Source organism: Podarcis tiliguerta, assembly GCF_965153285.1.
Source record: "Podarcis tiliguerta genome assembly, chromosome: 11".
NCBI lineage: Eukaryota > Metazoa > Chordata > Lepidosauria > Squamata > Lacertidae > Podarcis > Podarcis tiliguerta.
The window spans coordinates 11,625,222-11,643,277 of record NC_139544.1 but is presented as its reverse complement, the minus strand read 5'-3'; the positions used below and the strand labels follow the sequence as shown (position 1 = coordinate 11,643,277).

The window sequence follows — 18,056 nt, the reverse complement described above, 5'->3', positions numbered from 1 at the left end:
TGATGTCACAAAAGCATTTGGCAACTGAGTGGATAGAAAGGTAGGCCAAGGGGAAAGCCCTTTTCTATTTCCAGCAGGACACACCTGGCAATGAATGTGACATTCAGCACTGCTTGGGTTTCTGCCACTTGCAGGATGCACACTGGTGAATGGAAGGAGGCAATCCTCTGGCAGTGAGATGCCATGGAGCGATAATAAAGCAGGTTTGCTTGCTTAAAGGCTGCTGGTATCTGTGATTGGAAGCTGGCAGACGTCTCATGATGGACCTGAGAGAAGCTGGAAGATGTTGGTGAATGGAAGCCAGTGGCTATTGGGTTCAGAAGTTGGTGAGCACTCAGGGCTGATTTCCTTAAGAATGGATAGGTTTGATCTTCTTGCAGTCCATGGGACTCTCAAGAGTCTCCTCCAGCACCATAATTCTTTGCCTATTAAGACTGCTTAACTTCCCAGGGAAAGTTTTACTGGACTTATTTCTGTGTTGCCATGCTTAAGTTGATGATTAATGTGATGTTCAAGGCACTAAATAAACAAATATTATGAACACAAACTTTATTCAGATAAAAACTCTCATTTTCTTTCTCTCACTATATGGCACAAGGTGCTTTCTGATCCTCAAACTACCTGCAGGAAAGTGATTTTCAAATAATGACATCAATGGTACAATATGTTTTTCAAACTCTTCCACTGGCACAGTAGTGACCTATCTTTGATTCCAGCATGATTGTTCTACCAATCCTCCCAAATCAAAATGCATTAACACACACACACACACACACCCTACCTCTTACTGGAAACTCACAGAACACTGTAGCTGTGACACTCACGAAAAAATAAAAATTAATGTGCACAGATCCAACATGCCCAGATTTTTGACAAGGAGGAAAAAATGAATTTACATTTTGCCCTTCCTCCATCAGTCCTTTCCTCCTAAAGTGATATGTTCTCAGTAGTCCTCAGTATTGTCATTTCAGGTAGTAACTTCTACCAGGTAAGGATTGTAGCAGAATTCATGGTCTCCTAGTGTATCCCATTCCAAAGTCTGGAAAAGGGAGAGGGAATCAAAGCGGCTTTCTGATCATAATCCCTCTCCCTGTTTCCTAGCTTTGCAAATCCATTAATCTTTCTTAACAAGAACAAATTTCCTAAGTTATGAATATAGCATTATATTCCTTTTGTCCATTTTAAAATGCCATGTCAGCACATACAAGCACTTGAGATAGATAGATATATACATATAAAATACTGAATCAAAAACTCTGAATATTTCCCAAAGTGGGTTTAATTGAACCATCGTCCCGGGGCCGGATGGAAAGTTATCGAGATCAAACTTCAGTTTGTATGGCAACGGGATCTTTGTTACATAAGAGCTCAGTTGTTCAAGTGGTGCTGTGTAGCTGCTATGATCTAGAGCATGTGACCAGGCTTTATTCAGCAAACAGTTCACATTCCTTTGAACTGCTGCATTATAGAAAGGAGCTGCTGATTGCGCTGATAAACGCTTTGCTGTTCGTCTCTCAATCTTTCCTGGTCATTGAGAATCTCTTCCTGCGACAAAACAAGAAAACCGGGTTTTAGATGTTTTTTTTTGAGCCGCAGGAATGAACATCTTCCTTTAGACGTGCCCTGCAATGCTGTAATTTGAGCATGTGTTTTACAACCTATCCATGTTTCTTGCAAAAAACATATAACAGGTTGTTGTTGTTGTTTTTTAAAAAAGATAAGTCTCTGATTGTAGTTAACACTGTGTAACACTTGCTTATGCAGCAAGACTTCCTGTTATTCTCCCCTCCCCATCACCCAAATCTGCTCCACAAGGTCTCTGGGCGCAGTTTTTGAGAGGTGCATGGTTGGCGGCAGGGAAGAGAAGGGAGAAGTTATGTTGGGCAACAGGAAGCCTGCTGTACAAGCAGAACAGCGCAGTTGGATACAACCCTGTCTCAGGCCATGAAGACATTAGCTGCTTAGAACACAGCGAGGTCCTCCCACCGTCCTCTTGTGCTTCAAGTTGCATTGGTACATTGCAGTACACACCAGAGGGGGGAGTGGGCCAATGTTCAGGGATGCTAGGACTTGTAGTCCCATGACATCTGGGGAATCACAGATTCCCAGTTCATGCTTTGGAGGATTAAGTGCAGTTGAAAGAGGCTCTGTTGGTTTCTCAATGGGCCAACTCATAGAGAGTTTATTCATTACTGAGTTGCTAGTTGTACCTTGGAAGTTGAACGGAATGGGTTAGAAGTCCGTTCGACTTCCAAAATGTTCGGAAACCAAAGCGCAGCTACTGGTTGGCTGCAGGAAGCTTGGCTGGGGCCAAGTCAGCTGGCTTTCCATCCCACGGTTCCTACAGCCTTTCCCCCGCTGATTGGATGCATGCCCACACCATTTTGTGGCCCCATCTCTTCTTCTGCTCTTTTCGCAGCCATTTTCTTCTATGTCATGTCCTCACAGCGGTCATTTTGGGACTGGTTCCCATGGTACTTTCTCAAAAACTCCAACTGTACTTGGAAAAGATAAAAAAGGACTGTGGAGAGGACTGTTGTTAGGCTATGGACTCAGTGTTGCAAAAAAAGTGCTGAAATTGATCTAATTTCGGTTATTTATGCCATAGTTACCACAGTCCTGGAGGGAGAATTATAGCATGGTTCTGTTGTTTTTACCATTTCTCAAGATGCCTGGAACATACCGTACTTGGATGTGCTCTCAACAAAGAAAAAGGAATGATTCCGACTTAGATTGGTAGCTGCGCACCCCGATCTGAATGACTTCAGGATAATTTATTTCCAAATAAGTGAGCAAAGAGTTATCTTAAACATTTCAAGATACATATGGATTTTAAGAAAGATTTAAAATGACATAAAAAGTAAAGCTGCTTTGGTAACAGGCCCATATCTTTCTGAAGAGCAGAATTATGTGCTTGGTTTAAAGTGAACCGCAAAAATGATCTGAAAAGGATATTTCAGAACCTCCAAGTGTCCCTATTTTCCAGGGACGTCCCTGATTTAGAGAAGCCATCCCAGTTTCTGATTTGATCCCGGAATGTCCCACTTTTCCTTAAAGGTAAAGGTAAAGGTACCCCTGCCCATACAGGCCAGTCTTGCCAGACTCTAGGGTTGTGCGCACATCTCACTCTATAGGCCGGGAGCCAGCGCTGTCCGGAGACACTTCCGGGTCACGTGGCCAGTGTGACAAGCTGCATCTGGCGAGCCAGCGCAGCACACGGAACGCCGTTTACCTTCCTGCTGGTAAGCGGTCCCTATTTATCTACTTGCACTTAGGGGTGCTTTCGAACTGCTAGGTTGGCAGGCGCTGGGACCGAACGACGGGAGCGCACCCCACCGCGGGGATTCGAACCGCTGACCATGCAATTGGCAAGTCCTAGGCGCTGAGGTTTTACCTCCACTTTTCCTTAGGATGTCCCTATTTTCATTGGGAAAATGTTGGGAGGATATGGTGTCTGAAGGCAATCCAGTATAGGGATTTTTTTTTAAATGTCCAATGATTTATTATGTTTTTATATATGTTGGAAGCTGCCCACAGTGGCTGGGGCAACCCAGTAAGATATGTGGGGTATAAATAGTAAAATTATCATTGCGGAATGGGACGTCCCTATTTTCATTGGAGAAATGTTGGAGGGTATGATATTTTACATGCAGAAATCAAAAAATAAATAAATCACTTGTTTCATTTACTGTTTTGTTTAAATAATATAAACAGTAGGCAGAGCAAGAGCTATGGTTTTGTTTTAAAAACCGAACCCTCAGCACAGGAATTCTTTATAATCAGTGATGAATATAGGTCTGAACGGGAATAAACTATGTTTATGGCCCCACCAACATGGTATCCCTGAAACATTGACAGTAGAAAAGTCTGTGCACACACTCACACACAAAGAACTGCAGGCTATAGCAAATTACACTCTCCGGAAACAATTTAATGCTGTGAGTCAGAACAAGCAATGTGTGAGTCATCTCTGCATTTCTGTTTGGGTCACTTCCTTGTGTAAAGGCAAAGGGAAACAAGGCCCATCCGTTAAACTGTACTATTTCTACTTTTGCAGTCAAAGAGAGCTTGCTGCTGATCTTTTAATCTTGGAATACAGTCTTTGTGAAAAACGTAACTTTTGGTCCTTTCACCAGGCACACGGCAAGTGAGCTAACTCTATATAAGGGGAAACTTGCATCGTAAAATTATTCTTGCTCTCCCCAAATTGCAGTGTGGCCAAGACTGGAAATTTAGTACCATGAGAAAACACCCAGACAGCATAAGAACATAAGAAAAGCCTGTTGAATCAAGCCAATGGCCCATCGAGTCCAGAATCCTGTTCTCACAGTGGGCAACCAAAAGCCCATGGGAAACTAGTGAGCAGGTGTTTAGGAACAGCAGAAGCAACTGGGAAGAAAGAAGAGCAGTTCAGGGATATTTAAAAATAATAATGTTATAAGTTGTGTGTCTTTGCTTCTCAGTTTGTATTGTGTTATTGCGACTTGGACACTGACAAACTGGAACGTGTCCAGAGGAGGGCAACCAAAATGGTCAAAGGCCTGGAAACAATGCCTTATGAGGAACGGCTAAGGGAGCTGGGCATGTTTAGCCTGGAGAAGAGGAGGTTAAGGGGTGATATGATAGCCATGTTCAAACATATAAAAGGATGTCACATAGAGGAGGGAGAAAGGTTGTTTTCTGCTGCTCCAGTGAAGCGGACACGGAGCAATGGATCCAAACTACAAGAAAGAAGATTCCACCTAAACATTAGAAAGAACTTCCTGACAGTAAGAGCTGTTCGACAGTGGAATTTGCTGCCAAGAAGTGTGGTGGAGTCTCCTTCTTTGGAGGTCTTTAAGCAGAGGCTTGACAACCATATGTCAGGAATGCTCTGATGGTGTTTCCTGCTTGGCAGGGGGTTGGACTCGATGGCCCTTGTGGTCTCTTCCAACTCTATGATTCTATGATTCTATGACGCTGTTATTTTTATTGATTATTGTTTAGAAATTATTTAATGTAATTGTTAAGAGTGAATTTCCCTTTCATTATTATTTGCTGGTATTTATTATGTACTCATATTCTAATGGATTAAGTTCTTTATTTTAAAATTATGTTTTTATTGTGACATTTTTGTATTGGATCAGATTATGAGGTGTGCAATCTTTGTTGTTTCTTCAGCTTGTAAACCGACCTGTGTATAGCAATATAGAAAGGCAGTATGTAAATTAAAACTGAAATGAAAATGAAATGAAATTATTTCCCCCAGCTGTGGAGCCATAATGCCTAGTAGCTTTCAATAGTCCTCTCCTCCCTGAATTTGTCCCATCGTCTTTTAAAGCCAACTAGGTTGGCAGCCATCACCATCTCTGATGAGAGTGAGTTCCATAGTTTTAGTTCCATCCAAACAGTGCAGGTAAGAAAAAATAATAATTTTAATTTTTATCATCTACAATACTGTCTTATTTATTTTTATAGTACATTACATTGATTATTGCTTTCATTTTATGGATCAATGGTCTCGTTAGATAGTAAAATTGCTGCTTTAGGGGTTGTTTGTAAAAGCCTGGAACGGATTAATCCATTTTGCATTACTTTCTACGGGAAAGCGCGCCTTGGTTTTGGAACGCTTTGGTTTTGGAATGGATTTCCAGAACAGATTAAGTTTGAGAACCAAGGTACCACTGTACCAGTTGTGGCTTCTTCTAAAGAATCCTAGTTCGTTAAAGGATGCTGAGAGTTGCTAGATGGACTCTATTCTCCTCCCTGAGTTGCCATTCCCACAGTTCCCTGTGAAAAGGGATTGACCGTTAAACCACACTGGGAACCGTAGCTCTGTAGGGGGGGGGATAAGGTTTCTCCTGACAACTCCCATCACCCTTGACAAACTACAGTTCCCAAGATTACACTGGGGAACATTTTTTTTTCAATTTTCTGTTGCGTGAAACTTTTCAACTGTTCTTATATGTTCTTTCAATGCTGATTTCAAATCTGAAATCAATTTTCGTGTACATGTTATAGTTATCTTTCAATTTCCGATTTTTGCCGATATGTCATATTTACACTGGGGATAAGTGGACACTGACACGTTGATCTACCCTAAACACATTTGCAAACTTAATTTTTCTTTATTTTTATAGTTTTGTAACCTACATATTTGTATTTTTCAGATCGGACCATGGCTTCTTCAAGTTGACAAAAATGTGCAAACAAGCCTGATGCCTTTTGTTATGCTATTTTTGTCTGGTCAATACGAAGGGTATCGGCAAGAAAAACCAACATTCTGTCACCTATCCCAGTATTCCTTCAGCAATTAGACCTATCTCGCACTCTGAGGAACTCCCAATTCCAGTTGCAGGTGTCAGTGCAACAAAATTTTTGTTTCCCAGTGTTATTTGAGGGAAGCCATGTATGTTAAAGTGCTACAAGACTGCCTTAAGGTATATAAGGTATGAAACAGATTAACTAACAAGTTTTATAGCTGGCAGAACTAAATATGGACCCCCTCAATGCTGGAAGTATTTGCAAGTTTGCAAGTTCTTGCAAAGCGTGTTCTCCCTCATGGACAGCACGGGTTGCAGTTGGGGATGACAAGACACCTCACTGTTGCTGGGCAAAAGAGTTTGGCCATCCTTTAAGCAGGGGCGGGCTGTTACTGGGGAGATTTATATGTTGCCATTTATTGATTGACAGCCCTATTTGTTAAATACAATGCACACAGCGACAAACTTCCTCTTTTCGCTGTGTGCTTCCCTAATTTTAGGCTGTTCGCTTGACCTTGCTATGCCTGTCATGGGGTCGTCTGCTTTGGGGCAGGGGCCCGGTAGGAATTTTGTCCATTTGGCTGATTAGTGTGTGCCATTTGGTTTTTGCCTACTGCGTAGCAAATCGTCACAACTTGTAAGGTTGCGGTTAGGCATTGGTCTGGGAATTGGTTGGTGGAGGGGTATGGATTTGGCTGTGCCTGCCCCTCTAATGCTGTTGCTGCAAGGGTATTCCGTTAAAGGAACCCAGGGGCTCCCCAAGCTTTTGTCCGAAACCCCTTGGCAAGGGGCTAGGGCCACGCAAGCCCCTGGGAGCATTCTGGGGAGAGGTGAGGCATGGTTCCCGGTCCCGTCTCTCTCCACAGGTGACTTACCCTTTCTGACTTCGCGGGGTGTGTGAATGTCAGAGCTGTCCCCGTGCGGGGTCAGTTAGTGCTACCAATGCCTAAGCAACCACTCACATTGCTGTAATTTGAATAAAGTTGTGGCCAAAATTTTGCCAAAAACCTTAAACAAAAATTAAGTGTCAATTGTGTTTTTCTTTGGGGGGGTGTCTTGGGGAGCTCGAGGCGCCACAGCAGTGTACAGTTCTAAGTAAATGTCCCACGAATAGCATGGAAAGCAGGCCTTAGGGACAGAGCATTAGGAAAAGCCCTAACTTGTAATATTTACCCTCAATTTGCAGAGCTCTTTTCTTTCTTTGTCATTTTCTTCGGCTCTGGCTTGGAGCCACGCTTCATTCTGAGCTTTGTGCTTCTCCAGCATCTCTTGGAGCTCCTGTTTGTGTTTTTTTTTGCAAATAAAATAAAATCCATTTTCGTAAAGGTTTTAAGTGTTTTTCAGTCACACATTTAAAGTTATAGGACGAGATCCAACATAACAGTGAAAGGAGTGGAAGAGCTGGCACAGCTCCACAAGCTATTTTCATTGCACAGCCAGGAGTAAAAGCAGAAGTAGCATGAATCAGGGTGGTCCAACTTTCAGTATGAAGTGGGCCGCAAGAGAACTTTGACACAGAACCCACACACTAAATTAAATTTCCACGTCATAATTTAAAGTTACAGGTAGGTAGCCGTGTTGGTCTGCCGTAGCTGAAACAAAATAAAAAAATTCCTTCCAGTAGCACCATGGAGACCAAGTAAGTTTGTTATTGGTACAAGCTTTCGTGTGCATGCACACTTCTTCTAAGGTGCTACTGGAAGGAATAATTTGAAGTGTTTGCAATATATTCAATACTATTTAATATCATTTTAGATGCACAATTAATACATATAATGAAATACACAATAGATTTAATTTTGAAACAAACTTAATACACAAACAGTTGTGTACGCTTTCATTAACAATGTATGACATTGGAAGATAACAAGGGGACAACAAAGATGGATTCTCCGTGTTTCAGTGGTAGCCAAGAGACTCACATTGACGAAATGGAAGAATAACAATATGATCCCCTTTAATTAATGGATCGACAATATGATAATACTTGCAACTTATGAACGGACCACTTACAGACATAGATTTTGCTTGGATAAATATGACAGTATTTGGAATGAGATTATACAAAATGTAGTAGGCTGTTAATATTTATATACATATTGGGATAATAATATCAAATCTATAAAAGAGTAGGGTATTTTTTATATATTCATTTATTGGTTTTTTTTCTCTCTACACACATTTTTGTGCCTTTTTTTCTCTTCCTCTTTTTTCTTTGTATCACTTTGCAGTCAAACGTCGGTTCTCGAATGGCTCTGTTTTCAAATGTTTCAGCTCCCGAATGCCGAAAACCCGGAAGTAAATGCTCCGGTTTTCGGAACCCGAATGTCCAACGCGGCTTCCACATGAGTGAAAGAAGCTCTTGCAACCCATCGGAAGTCGCACTTCGGTTGTCGAATGTTTCGGAAGCCAAGCGGTCTTCCGGAATGGATTACAGTGGTACCTCGGGTTAAGTACTTAATTCGTTCTGGAGGTCTGTTCTTAACCTGAAACCGTTCTTAACCTGAGGTGCCACTTTAGCCAATGGGGCCTCCTGCTGCCGCTGCACCACCGGAGCACGATTTCTGTTCTCATCCTGAAGCAAAGTTCTTAACCTGAAGCACTATTTCTGGGTTAGCGGAGTCTGTAACCTGAAGCGTATGTAACCCAAGGTTACATACAGTCAGCCGAGGTTTGACTGCACAGTGGTACCTCGGATTACAGACGCTTCAGTTAAGAACTTTACCTCAGGATGAGAACAGAAATCGTGTGGGGGCAGCGGGAAGCCCCATTAGCTAAAGTGGTACCTCAGGTTAAGAACAGTTTCAGGTTAAGAACAGACCTACAGAATGAATTAAGTTCTTAACCCGAGGTACCACTGTATTTCTTTATAACTGAAAACTTTTCAATAAAATATGAATACCTTTAAAAAGGCACAAAAATATAAACTCATGCTTCATGTTTGATGCTTTCTCTTGAATGCTGATCTTGTGGCCCACAGGTGACCCAAGGTTCCATAGGTAACAACAACAAAAACCGAGTAAGCAGACAGTATTTCAAAACGATCTAGCAACAGAAGTGTCACTGCATCAAACCATTAAATCCCAATTAAGGTAAAAGGTAAGGGATCCCTGGGTGGTTAAGTCCAGTCAAAGGCGACTCTGGGGTTGTGGCGCTCATCTCACTTTCAGGCTGAGGGAGCCGGCGTTTGTCCACAGACAGCTTTCCGAGTCGTGGCCAGTATGACTAAACCGTTTGTGGCGCAACGGGACACCATGATGAGTGCCAGAGTACCTGGAAACACTGTTTTCCTTCCCACTACAGTGGTAACTATTTATCTACTTGCACTGGTGTGCTTTCGAACCTGCTAGGTCAGCAAGAGCTGGGACAGAGCAATGGGAGCGCACTCCGTTGCACAGATTCAAACTGCCAACCTTCCAATCAGCAAGCCCAAGAGACTCCGTGGTTTAGACCACAGCGCCACCCGCTCCCACAAATCACAATTAGTGGGACTCAACCCTCAAACATCTCTCCAGAGCAGGTCATGTGTTGATGGAGGTTGCTAACCATGTTCTTCATGTCAAATGTAGGCCATTAAGCAATACCAGCCATCCTAAAAGTTTACTATGGTCATCACTGGATTTCTTCTTGCTTCAACCTGTTTTGACCATTTACTCATCAGTGTACCAACAATTGTCACATGTGAAAGCTACCTAAGAAGATGTTGTTTAGTCGTTCAGTCGTGTCCGACTCTTCGTGACCCCATGGACCAGAGCACGCCAGGCACTCCTGTCTTCCACTGCCACCCGCAGTTTGGTCAGATTCATGTTTGTAGGCCCAGAATTTCATGGAGGAGCAGAAACTTACCTTCTGTTGATTTTTAAAATGTTTGTTGAACTGCTCTTTTTCACGTTGAAAAGTCAGTGTTTCCTGGACCAGTTCAGCTTTTGCACTGAAAAGACGATCACAGGAGAAAATAAAAGGTTTAAATGTTTGGATTCAAGAAGCCACAATGATCATGAAGACTGGAGGAGCAGGAAAGATCCTCCTTGAATTCAGGGATCATTCTTCCTACCATACAGATGTTGAGATAAAAACAGTGGTAGTCTCTACATCTTCCTTTGAAGATGAGTCTTGATGGTTGATTGAGCTTGAAGAAACCCTAGACAAGTGAATCCTGCCCCCCCCCATTTTAATTAAAAACAAGGGGAAAAAGAGAGAATCTCTGTGACTGATTCAGGCCTGTGCCAGGACAACACAGAACTTTTTGTTTAATTAGGGATGAAATATCTTAATGCTTTAAATATTTTTGAGAACCTTTCCATTTTACAAGTTTCCTGCTCAGGGTTAAGAATTACCTATGCTTCTGTTTGGTTAAACTGGCAAGCAGTAGTTCATGGAAAAGCACCATAATAATAATAATAATAATAATAATAATAAATTATTTATACGCCACCCATCTGGTTTCCAACAAAATATTAAAATACCGTAATGCATCAAACATTAAAAGCTTCCCTAAACAGGGCTGCCTTCAGATGTCTTCTAAAAGTCTGGTGGTTGTTGTTCTCTTTGACATCTGGTGGGAGGGCATTTCACAGGGCGGGTGCTACAGAAGATAGGATGAAAGGGCAGGGATCTAAAAATATGAACTGGACATGTCAAGGTCAAGGCAGGTGAGCAATCACTTTGCCTGTTGACTGGTAATTACTCAAATGTGTGCTTTTATGTTAAACTCAAAGGTAGAAATCCATAGATCACTTTTAAGTAAATCATAGTTAAATGTTACGCTAATATAGGTCCAGAAGATTTAATTTCAGGGCACGGGGGAGTAGAAAGCTGAGCTTCATTCATCTGTGAATTATTTTAGTGAGGTTGGCACCACCTGTTTGCTAAAAAGAAATATTGTGTTTCTCTCAGACAACTCCTCCCATCCCCCATTTAGAGACAGAAGCTTTTGGTCTGCGCAATTAGTTTGAGAAAAGTCTGTCAGGGAGTAAAGTCTCTCTTTCAGAAAGAGACAAATGCTTGCAATGTTCTTTTTTTCTGGCTTGGGTGGGAAGTATGATGTAGTTTTGACAAGATTCAGCGACAGAATTAAAGGAAGGGGAACGAAGAAGACCTAGAATCTTGGTATAAGTCCTTAATTAAGAGAGGACTAATTTTTAATGTGGGGACGCAGGTGGCGCTGTGGGTTAAACCACAGAGCCTAGGACTTGCCAATCAGAAGGTCGGCGGTTCGAATCCCCGCCATGGGGTGAGCTCCTGTTGCTCAGTCCCTGCTCCTGCCAACCTAGCAGTTCGAAAGCACATCAAGTGCAAGTAGATAAATAGGTACCACTCCGGCGGGAAGGTAAATGGTGTTTCTGTGCGCTGCTCTGGTTTGCCAGAAGCCGCTTAGTCATGCTGGCCACATGATCCGGAAGCTGTACGCCGGCTCCCTTGGCCAGTAAAGCGAGATGAGCGCCACAACCCCAGAGTCAGTCACGACTGGACCTAATGGTCAGGGGTCCCTTTACCTTTACTTTAATTTTTAATGAGGAGTAAAGTTATTTGGGGGTGTAACCAGAATGTAGCCTATGAGTTGAAATGAGATGGGTTTTATATTAGGGAAGCTTATAAAGAAGTGGAACTTAGTTTGGCTGGGGGCTGACTTTTTCTCTCCTGGTTTTTTTCATACAACTTTTCAGCTTGCCTTGGTTTTCCTCGGTGGATATTTTTATCCCTCCTCCAACTGCGCCTTCCTGGGTGGCATGCCGGCTTGGTGTTTCGGAGAGTTGGAAAGTGGCTCTGTGCTTTCTGCATTTCCTTTGGCAAGCCTGTCTGTTTGCTAAGAGGAGACTTTGGGCTGGAAACCAGGGAGCTATTTCCACCAGCACCCCTGCTGTGTATCAAATCCCATTTGTGTGTCATTGTACACATCAGCAAAGCCTGATATGTTTCCAAGTTAACCACGGTTTGTCCACACGGGGAGGCACAAAGGGGGCATGGATGTCTTCATGTGCTTACATTTTCTCTCTCTCCCAGTTTATTTTTAATTTTAACAAACAAACAAATGCACAACCCAACCCCCATTTAAATTTTCAAATTGGATCTAACCTGGAGGTTTTTCAGGGGACAGATCAAAATGCAGTATTTTTCAAGAAACCGCAGGAACACATGTGGATTGTGGCTAAAGTCTGAGTATACAGCTTCACAAGCCAGCAGTGGGAGCACGCTAGATGCAGAGGAAAGCAGAATGTGTACTCCTTCCAGGATAGGCCTCATAAGCTGCGTACATAAAGGTAAAGGGACCCCTGACCATTAGGTCCAGTCGTGGCCGACTCTGGGGCTGCGGCGCTCATCTTGCTTTATTGGCCGAGGGAGCTGGCTTACAGCTTCTGGGTCATGTGGCCAGCATGACTAAGCCGCTTCTGGCGAACCAGAGCAGCGCACGGAAATGCCGTTTACCTTCCCGCCAGAGAGGTACCTATTTATCTACTTGCACTTTGATGTGCTTTCGAACTGCTAGGTTGGCAGGAGCAGGGACTGAGCAACGGGAGCTCATCCAGTTGCGGGGATTCGAACCACCGACCTTCTGATCGGCAAGCCCTAGGCTTTGTGGTTTAACCCACAGTGCTACCAGCGCCAAGCTGTGTACATACTAGAGTACAAATTTTATTACGTGCGCTTTTGTCCAAACCTGAGGTGAACTCAGTTTTGGACAAAACCTGTGTTGCAAAAATTCTAAGGTCCCAAATATAAAATGATGTACAAGGCAAACACATACATAAGTATATAAACCACATGTCTGAAATAGTACAAGAGAGCAATCCTAAACCATTTTGACTCTCCCAAATTGACCTCAAATATTTCTCTGCAAGGAAGAAGGAAATGGTGAAAGCCTCTCCATTGTCTTTTGCTTACCTGTCTTAAGGGCATATTTGTGTATGAATAGGGTGAGACTGTGACCTGGATTCAGGAACTAAAATTATTTACCATCACAAAAGAGTGGCCAGGCTGCCCAGGTAAAGCAATCAGTGACCATTAACAGATATCCTGGCAAACAGGATTTCTGCTGTAGACCACTTCCTGTGATGCATTTCTGCTGTAGACTGCCCCCTTCTGTGATGTATGTATGATGTTTTGGGAGGTGGTCTTGAGCAATTTCAAAAGTCTATATAAGGCAATTTCAAATGTCTATATAAGGGCTTGTGGGCCATTGTTCTGGATTCCTCCTCCCTCTTGCATGTGGTGAGTGAGGACCCTGTTGCAACAGTTAATAAAGATCAGGTTTACTAGCTACTTTGCTTCTCAATATTCTCTGGTTGGCCTTTGTTATTTTCTCCTACCGATAGGGAACCCACTTAAGGACTCTATACGGGCTCTTATAACACCTGAGTTCTCAGCTGAACTCTTGTCAGTGTTTCCTGTCCACACTAGTGGGATGTATTGATGGAATCTATTCACACTCTGTCTTGTCCCCTCTCCTCAATTAGTACTTCCCCACTCTCCCTGAGATCTGGAAACCTGAGATCCACTGTGGGCATGTCCTCAGGTTTTCGTTGACCTATGCCAAGGCCAATCACTTTGTAAAATATTTAAGATACAAGCTTTCTGATATACCAAACTTCCATGAAACAGTGGATTAAAAACTGGGGCAGGGGAATACATGTGTGTCGCGCCCGGTCCCACCAACGAGGAGCTCACCAATGTATACAGGGTGTAGTGTGGTGATAGATTGTACCCCGCAAAATGACACCCCACAAGGTTGGGTAACATGTGATTTTATATTGGATTCTCCCCTCCCCCACCTTACCACACTGGGGAAATCCAAATTAAATTTGCAGTGAGGTTTTCCCACGCCTTAATGAGTAATGAGAACCATCATCCAGCATTTTCACAGCAATAAACTTTCTATAACTTATTGTCAAACATATGCTGATTTCAATCATCTAAAGACATCGACTGTTCTCCTTCACTGGAGACCAAACCTAGGTCTCCAGTTATTTTTTGGACTACAACTCCTATCGTCCCAAGCTAGCAGGACCAGTGGCCAGGATGATGGGAACTGTAGTCCAAAAACAGCTGAAGACCCAAGTTTGGGAAACCGTGCATTAGATGCAACAACATTTCCATTAAGAGAAAGAAGGCACATTCTACCACATGTGGTGGACATGCAACATGACAAAAGCATATTGGGAAATGATTTATAATGCGTTAAAAAAAATGTTTAAAATTACTTTTGTGAAAAAACCAGAAGCTATTTTACTAGGAATTCTAGGTCCAGAAATACAGAAAAGGAGCCGAAAAGACTGTTTATGTATGCTACGACAGCTGCATGGATGTTATTTGCCCAAAGATGGAAGGAAGACAAAGTACCCACACGAGAAGAATGGCTGGTAAAGATGATGGACTATGCCGAAATGGCGAAAATAACTGGGAAGATCAGAAATCAGGAAGATGATCAATTTAATAAAGAATGGGGGAAATTTATATGTTACTTAAAAGAACACTATAAACAATTAAAAACAACGGTAGGATTATATATATATATAAAACCCACTTGCAATGTAAGGAGAACTATGGTGAGATTGGAGTATTAAATAAACATGGAGAACCATAGACGATGTGGTTGGAAAAGAATAACGAGGGAAACCACTGAGGGGTGGAGGGAAGTCTGGGGATTTGTGATGATAATTGTTAAAGACAAAAACGAATAAAAAAATAAGAAAGAGAATGAAGGATCCAGAAGAAGAAGAAGAAACAACATTTCCATTGATGCCAAACAATACCTACGTGCTGAGCTTCTGAAACTCGGAGTCCAGCAAAGTAAAGGCCTTTGTAATCATGTCCATTGCTTGGTTACGCACTGAATGTAAATCCTGAAGCTGAGGTGTCTGAGTGGAAAGCCATTAAGTATTAGTTAATATGAGCTACTATAAATAAGGATTAACACACACACACCCCACCGCCTCTTTTCTAAAAATTAACTTCTCTACTATGAGAGACAGCAGGCTTTCAGTGTTAAGAGTCACATTTCTCCCCCTCATAGCGCAGTCCCCTTTTCGGCACACTTATTTCCTCCTTGGTGGCAGTGAAAAGGGAGAGATGAATATTGTTGTTACAATATTGATCCAGAATTAAAGTGGTCCATAATCTTGTTCTCTCATTCATCCTACTGTCGAACCCCCTCTGCAATAAAGTATTAGGAGATCTTACTCTGATTTTGTATTTGATTATCCTATCTTATGTTCCAGCACCTAAAGGGATTAGTGCGAATCCTCGGCATTTATTTAATTAATAAAGCTATTATTAATAAGTCGTAGCACAATGTAACCAAACCTATTCTTTTAAACACAATGCCCCTCCTGCTTAACAAGTCCTTTCTCAACGTTCATTACTAATTAATTCATTTGCCAAGGAGTATGTTATGTAGACAAATATTTAATTGGTGGTTTAATTGCTAAGCAAATTAAGTACAGAGTAATTAATCTGCTAAGCAATGGTGATAATGGGGCAAGCCGGGAAATGTATATAAGCAAATGATTCAAGGATCGTTTAAATGGGTCCCTCCAGCAAATAGTTTATTTGAAATAGCATCTGAGCAATGCTTTTCAAATCACATCTGCAGGAGACAATATATGTAGATCGTAGAGAGGCAAAGACTTTGTCTTGCAGCGCTGGAAGAAGTACAAAAAGGAGACCTGAAGGGTTCCTAAGGGCCCCCTTACACAACAAGAATGTCAAACACAGCTGCGATAGAAAAAGGGTTCATTTATTTATATTTGTTAAATTTTAAGCCTGCTGTTTGGTCCTCTGGGGCAAGGATGTAGGCAAAACTGCTCCAGTTGCACCTGTGCATGGGAATCAGTACTTACACAACAGCAGCCTGCAGAATTTAGCAGCGCCAAAGCATCTCAAGGAATATCTCAGCGCCCCAATATGTGTGCAAGAAATCAACTATGCCCTTGGATCCATTTGTTTAAAATTTGCAAACACCACCCTTAATCAAAACTGACTGCAGGACAGTTTACAATAATATAACATTTCGGACTCAGCTAGTCAAAAAACAGCACTCTGAATGTGTTATAAACATGCAACACCAGATGGTGCTGCAGAGTAAAGAATTTTTTCCCCGCCATTTTACATAGCATTTCCCCCCCTTTTGTCATAATGATTTAAATTCTGACTTATTTATAGAATTTTCTTCCTGTGTGTAGATCCACCCTGAGTTAGATATGGGCTTTCACCTGTATCATGCACCCCATGTTAACGTGGAGAGCTCACAGGAGCAAAAGATAATTCAATTTTTCAATTTTGAAAATTGAATTAAGTCTACAAGTCGATTTCTTGGCTACAGCACTAACCTAGCTTTTGAAAAATGCATTGTTTCCCCCTCGCACAGTACCCCGTCTAACATCTTGCCTGGTGAAGTTCTAGAGAACTTGAAAGCTTGCTGTGTTTTTCTAGCATCTTGATTAGTACTGGGGTTCTAGAGGGTTTTTCCTCCCTTAAAAAAACTGCCACCTTTGCTTCTTTTTCAAGGGGCAGTTTCCACACTTCCAAATTTAGCATTTAATCCAAAGGGCGGGAAGCTGGGCTGCGGGTGTGTTGTGGGAAAGAAAGCTATGTCTCTCCTTGCTGTTGCTGCCCAATGCCAGGAATCAGCCACATCGCCAACAAATTACCATGTTGGGGCTCTGTGGGTCAGAGACAGCCTGGCTATTTTGGTCCGGAGGCACAAATCCAAATCAGGTGGGGTAAAAATATAATCATTTTTCATGGTACCCCAAAATCTACTTCTTGAGGCAGGATATCTCTTGGTGCCCAATAGCACAGGTTGCCAAGGGGGTCAGGAAGTGATGCAGTAACCACGAGCCTGTGAAATATTACCTGTCTCAGTAGGGGAAATAGCAGACCTACCAGGGACAGTCCCAGATTTACAGAAGCCATCCCAGTTTCTGATTTGAACCTGGAATGTCTTAGTTTTCCTTAAAGGTAAAGGGACCCCTAACCATTAGGTCCAGTCATGGAGCTCATCTTTCTTTATTGGCCGAGGGAGCCAGCGTACAGCTTCCGGGTCATGTGGCCAGCATGACTAAGCCACTTCTGGTGAACCAGAGCAGCGCACGGAAACGCCGTTTACCTTCCCACCGGAGTGGTACCTATTTATCTACTTGCACTTTGACGTGCTTTTGAACTGCTAGGTTGGCAGGAACAGGGACCGAGCAACGGGAGTTCACCCCGTCACGGAGATTCGAACTGCCAACCTTCTGATCGGCAAGCACTAGGCTCTGTGGTTTAACCCACAGCGCCATCCGCGGACATCTCTATTTTCATCAGATAAACGTTGGCAGGTATGGAGTTATCTGACCCCTGAGCCATCTGAAACAGCCCTGTATAAGGCAGTGCTTGGTTTTCTTAAAAAAATGTTCAATGCTTTATTATGTTTTTATATATGTTGGAAGCTGCCCAGAGTGGCTGGGGCAGCCCAGTCAGATGTGTGGGGTATAAATAGTAAAATTATCATTGTGGAATTGGACGTCCCTGTTTTAATTGGGGAAGTGTTGGAGGGTATGAAATAGTATTCATTTCTTACTACTCCCTAGGAAAAACATTGCTTCTTTCTTTCTTTCTTTCTTTCTTTCTTTCTTTCTTTCTTTCTTTCTGATGGAAAAAAAAAACTTCCAAAAACCAACCAAGCAGAAATCCTAGACACATATGTCAAATCCATCTGGCAGGAAGTCATTCTTTTTAAATTAACGTAAGGCTTACGGCACTAAAGGAAGAATGCTCAAGACATTCAGCACATTTTACCTTTGTCTTATTTTTCACCGATGCCCCTGCGAGGATGAC

At 42.4% G+C, this 18,056-nt stretch overlaps 1 protein-coding gene across 3 annotated transcripts in view; it reads right to left on the bottom strand.

Moving 5' to 3' along the window:
* Positions 1–534: 534 nt before the first annotated feature.
* LOC310659932 (kelch domain-containing protein 3-like) overlaps positions 535–18,056 on the bottom strand; it is an 86,618-nt gene continuing 69,096 nt past the window's right edge. For 2 of the 3 annotated variants that reach the window (XM_083404106.1, XM_083404107.1), the window contains exons 16-19: positions 14,997–15,097; positions 10,089–10,173; positions 7,416–7,520; positions 535–1,545 (exon numbers count right to left, since the gene is read on the bottom strand). In XM_083404106.1, coding sequence (XP_083260232.1) covers positions 1,441–1,545; positions 7,416–7,520; positions 10,089–10,173; positions 14,997–15,097 — 396 coding nt within the window. In that variant the 3' untranslated portion in view covers positions 535–1,440. The remainder of the gene's footprint in view (positions 1,546–7,415; positions 7,521–10,088; positions 10,174–14,996; positions 15,098–18,056) is intronic. The other variant, XM_083404108.1, reaches the window with a different exon arrangement.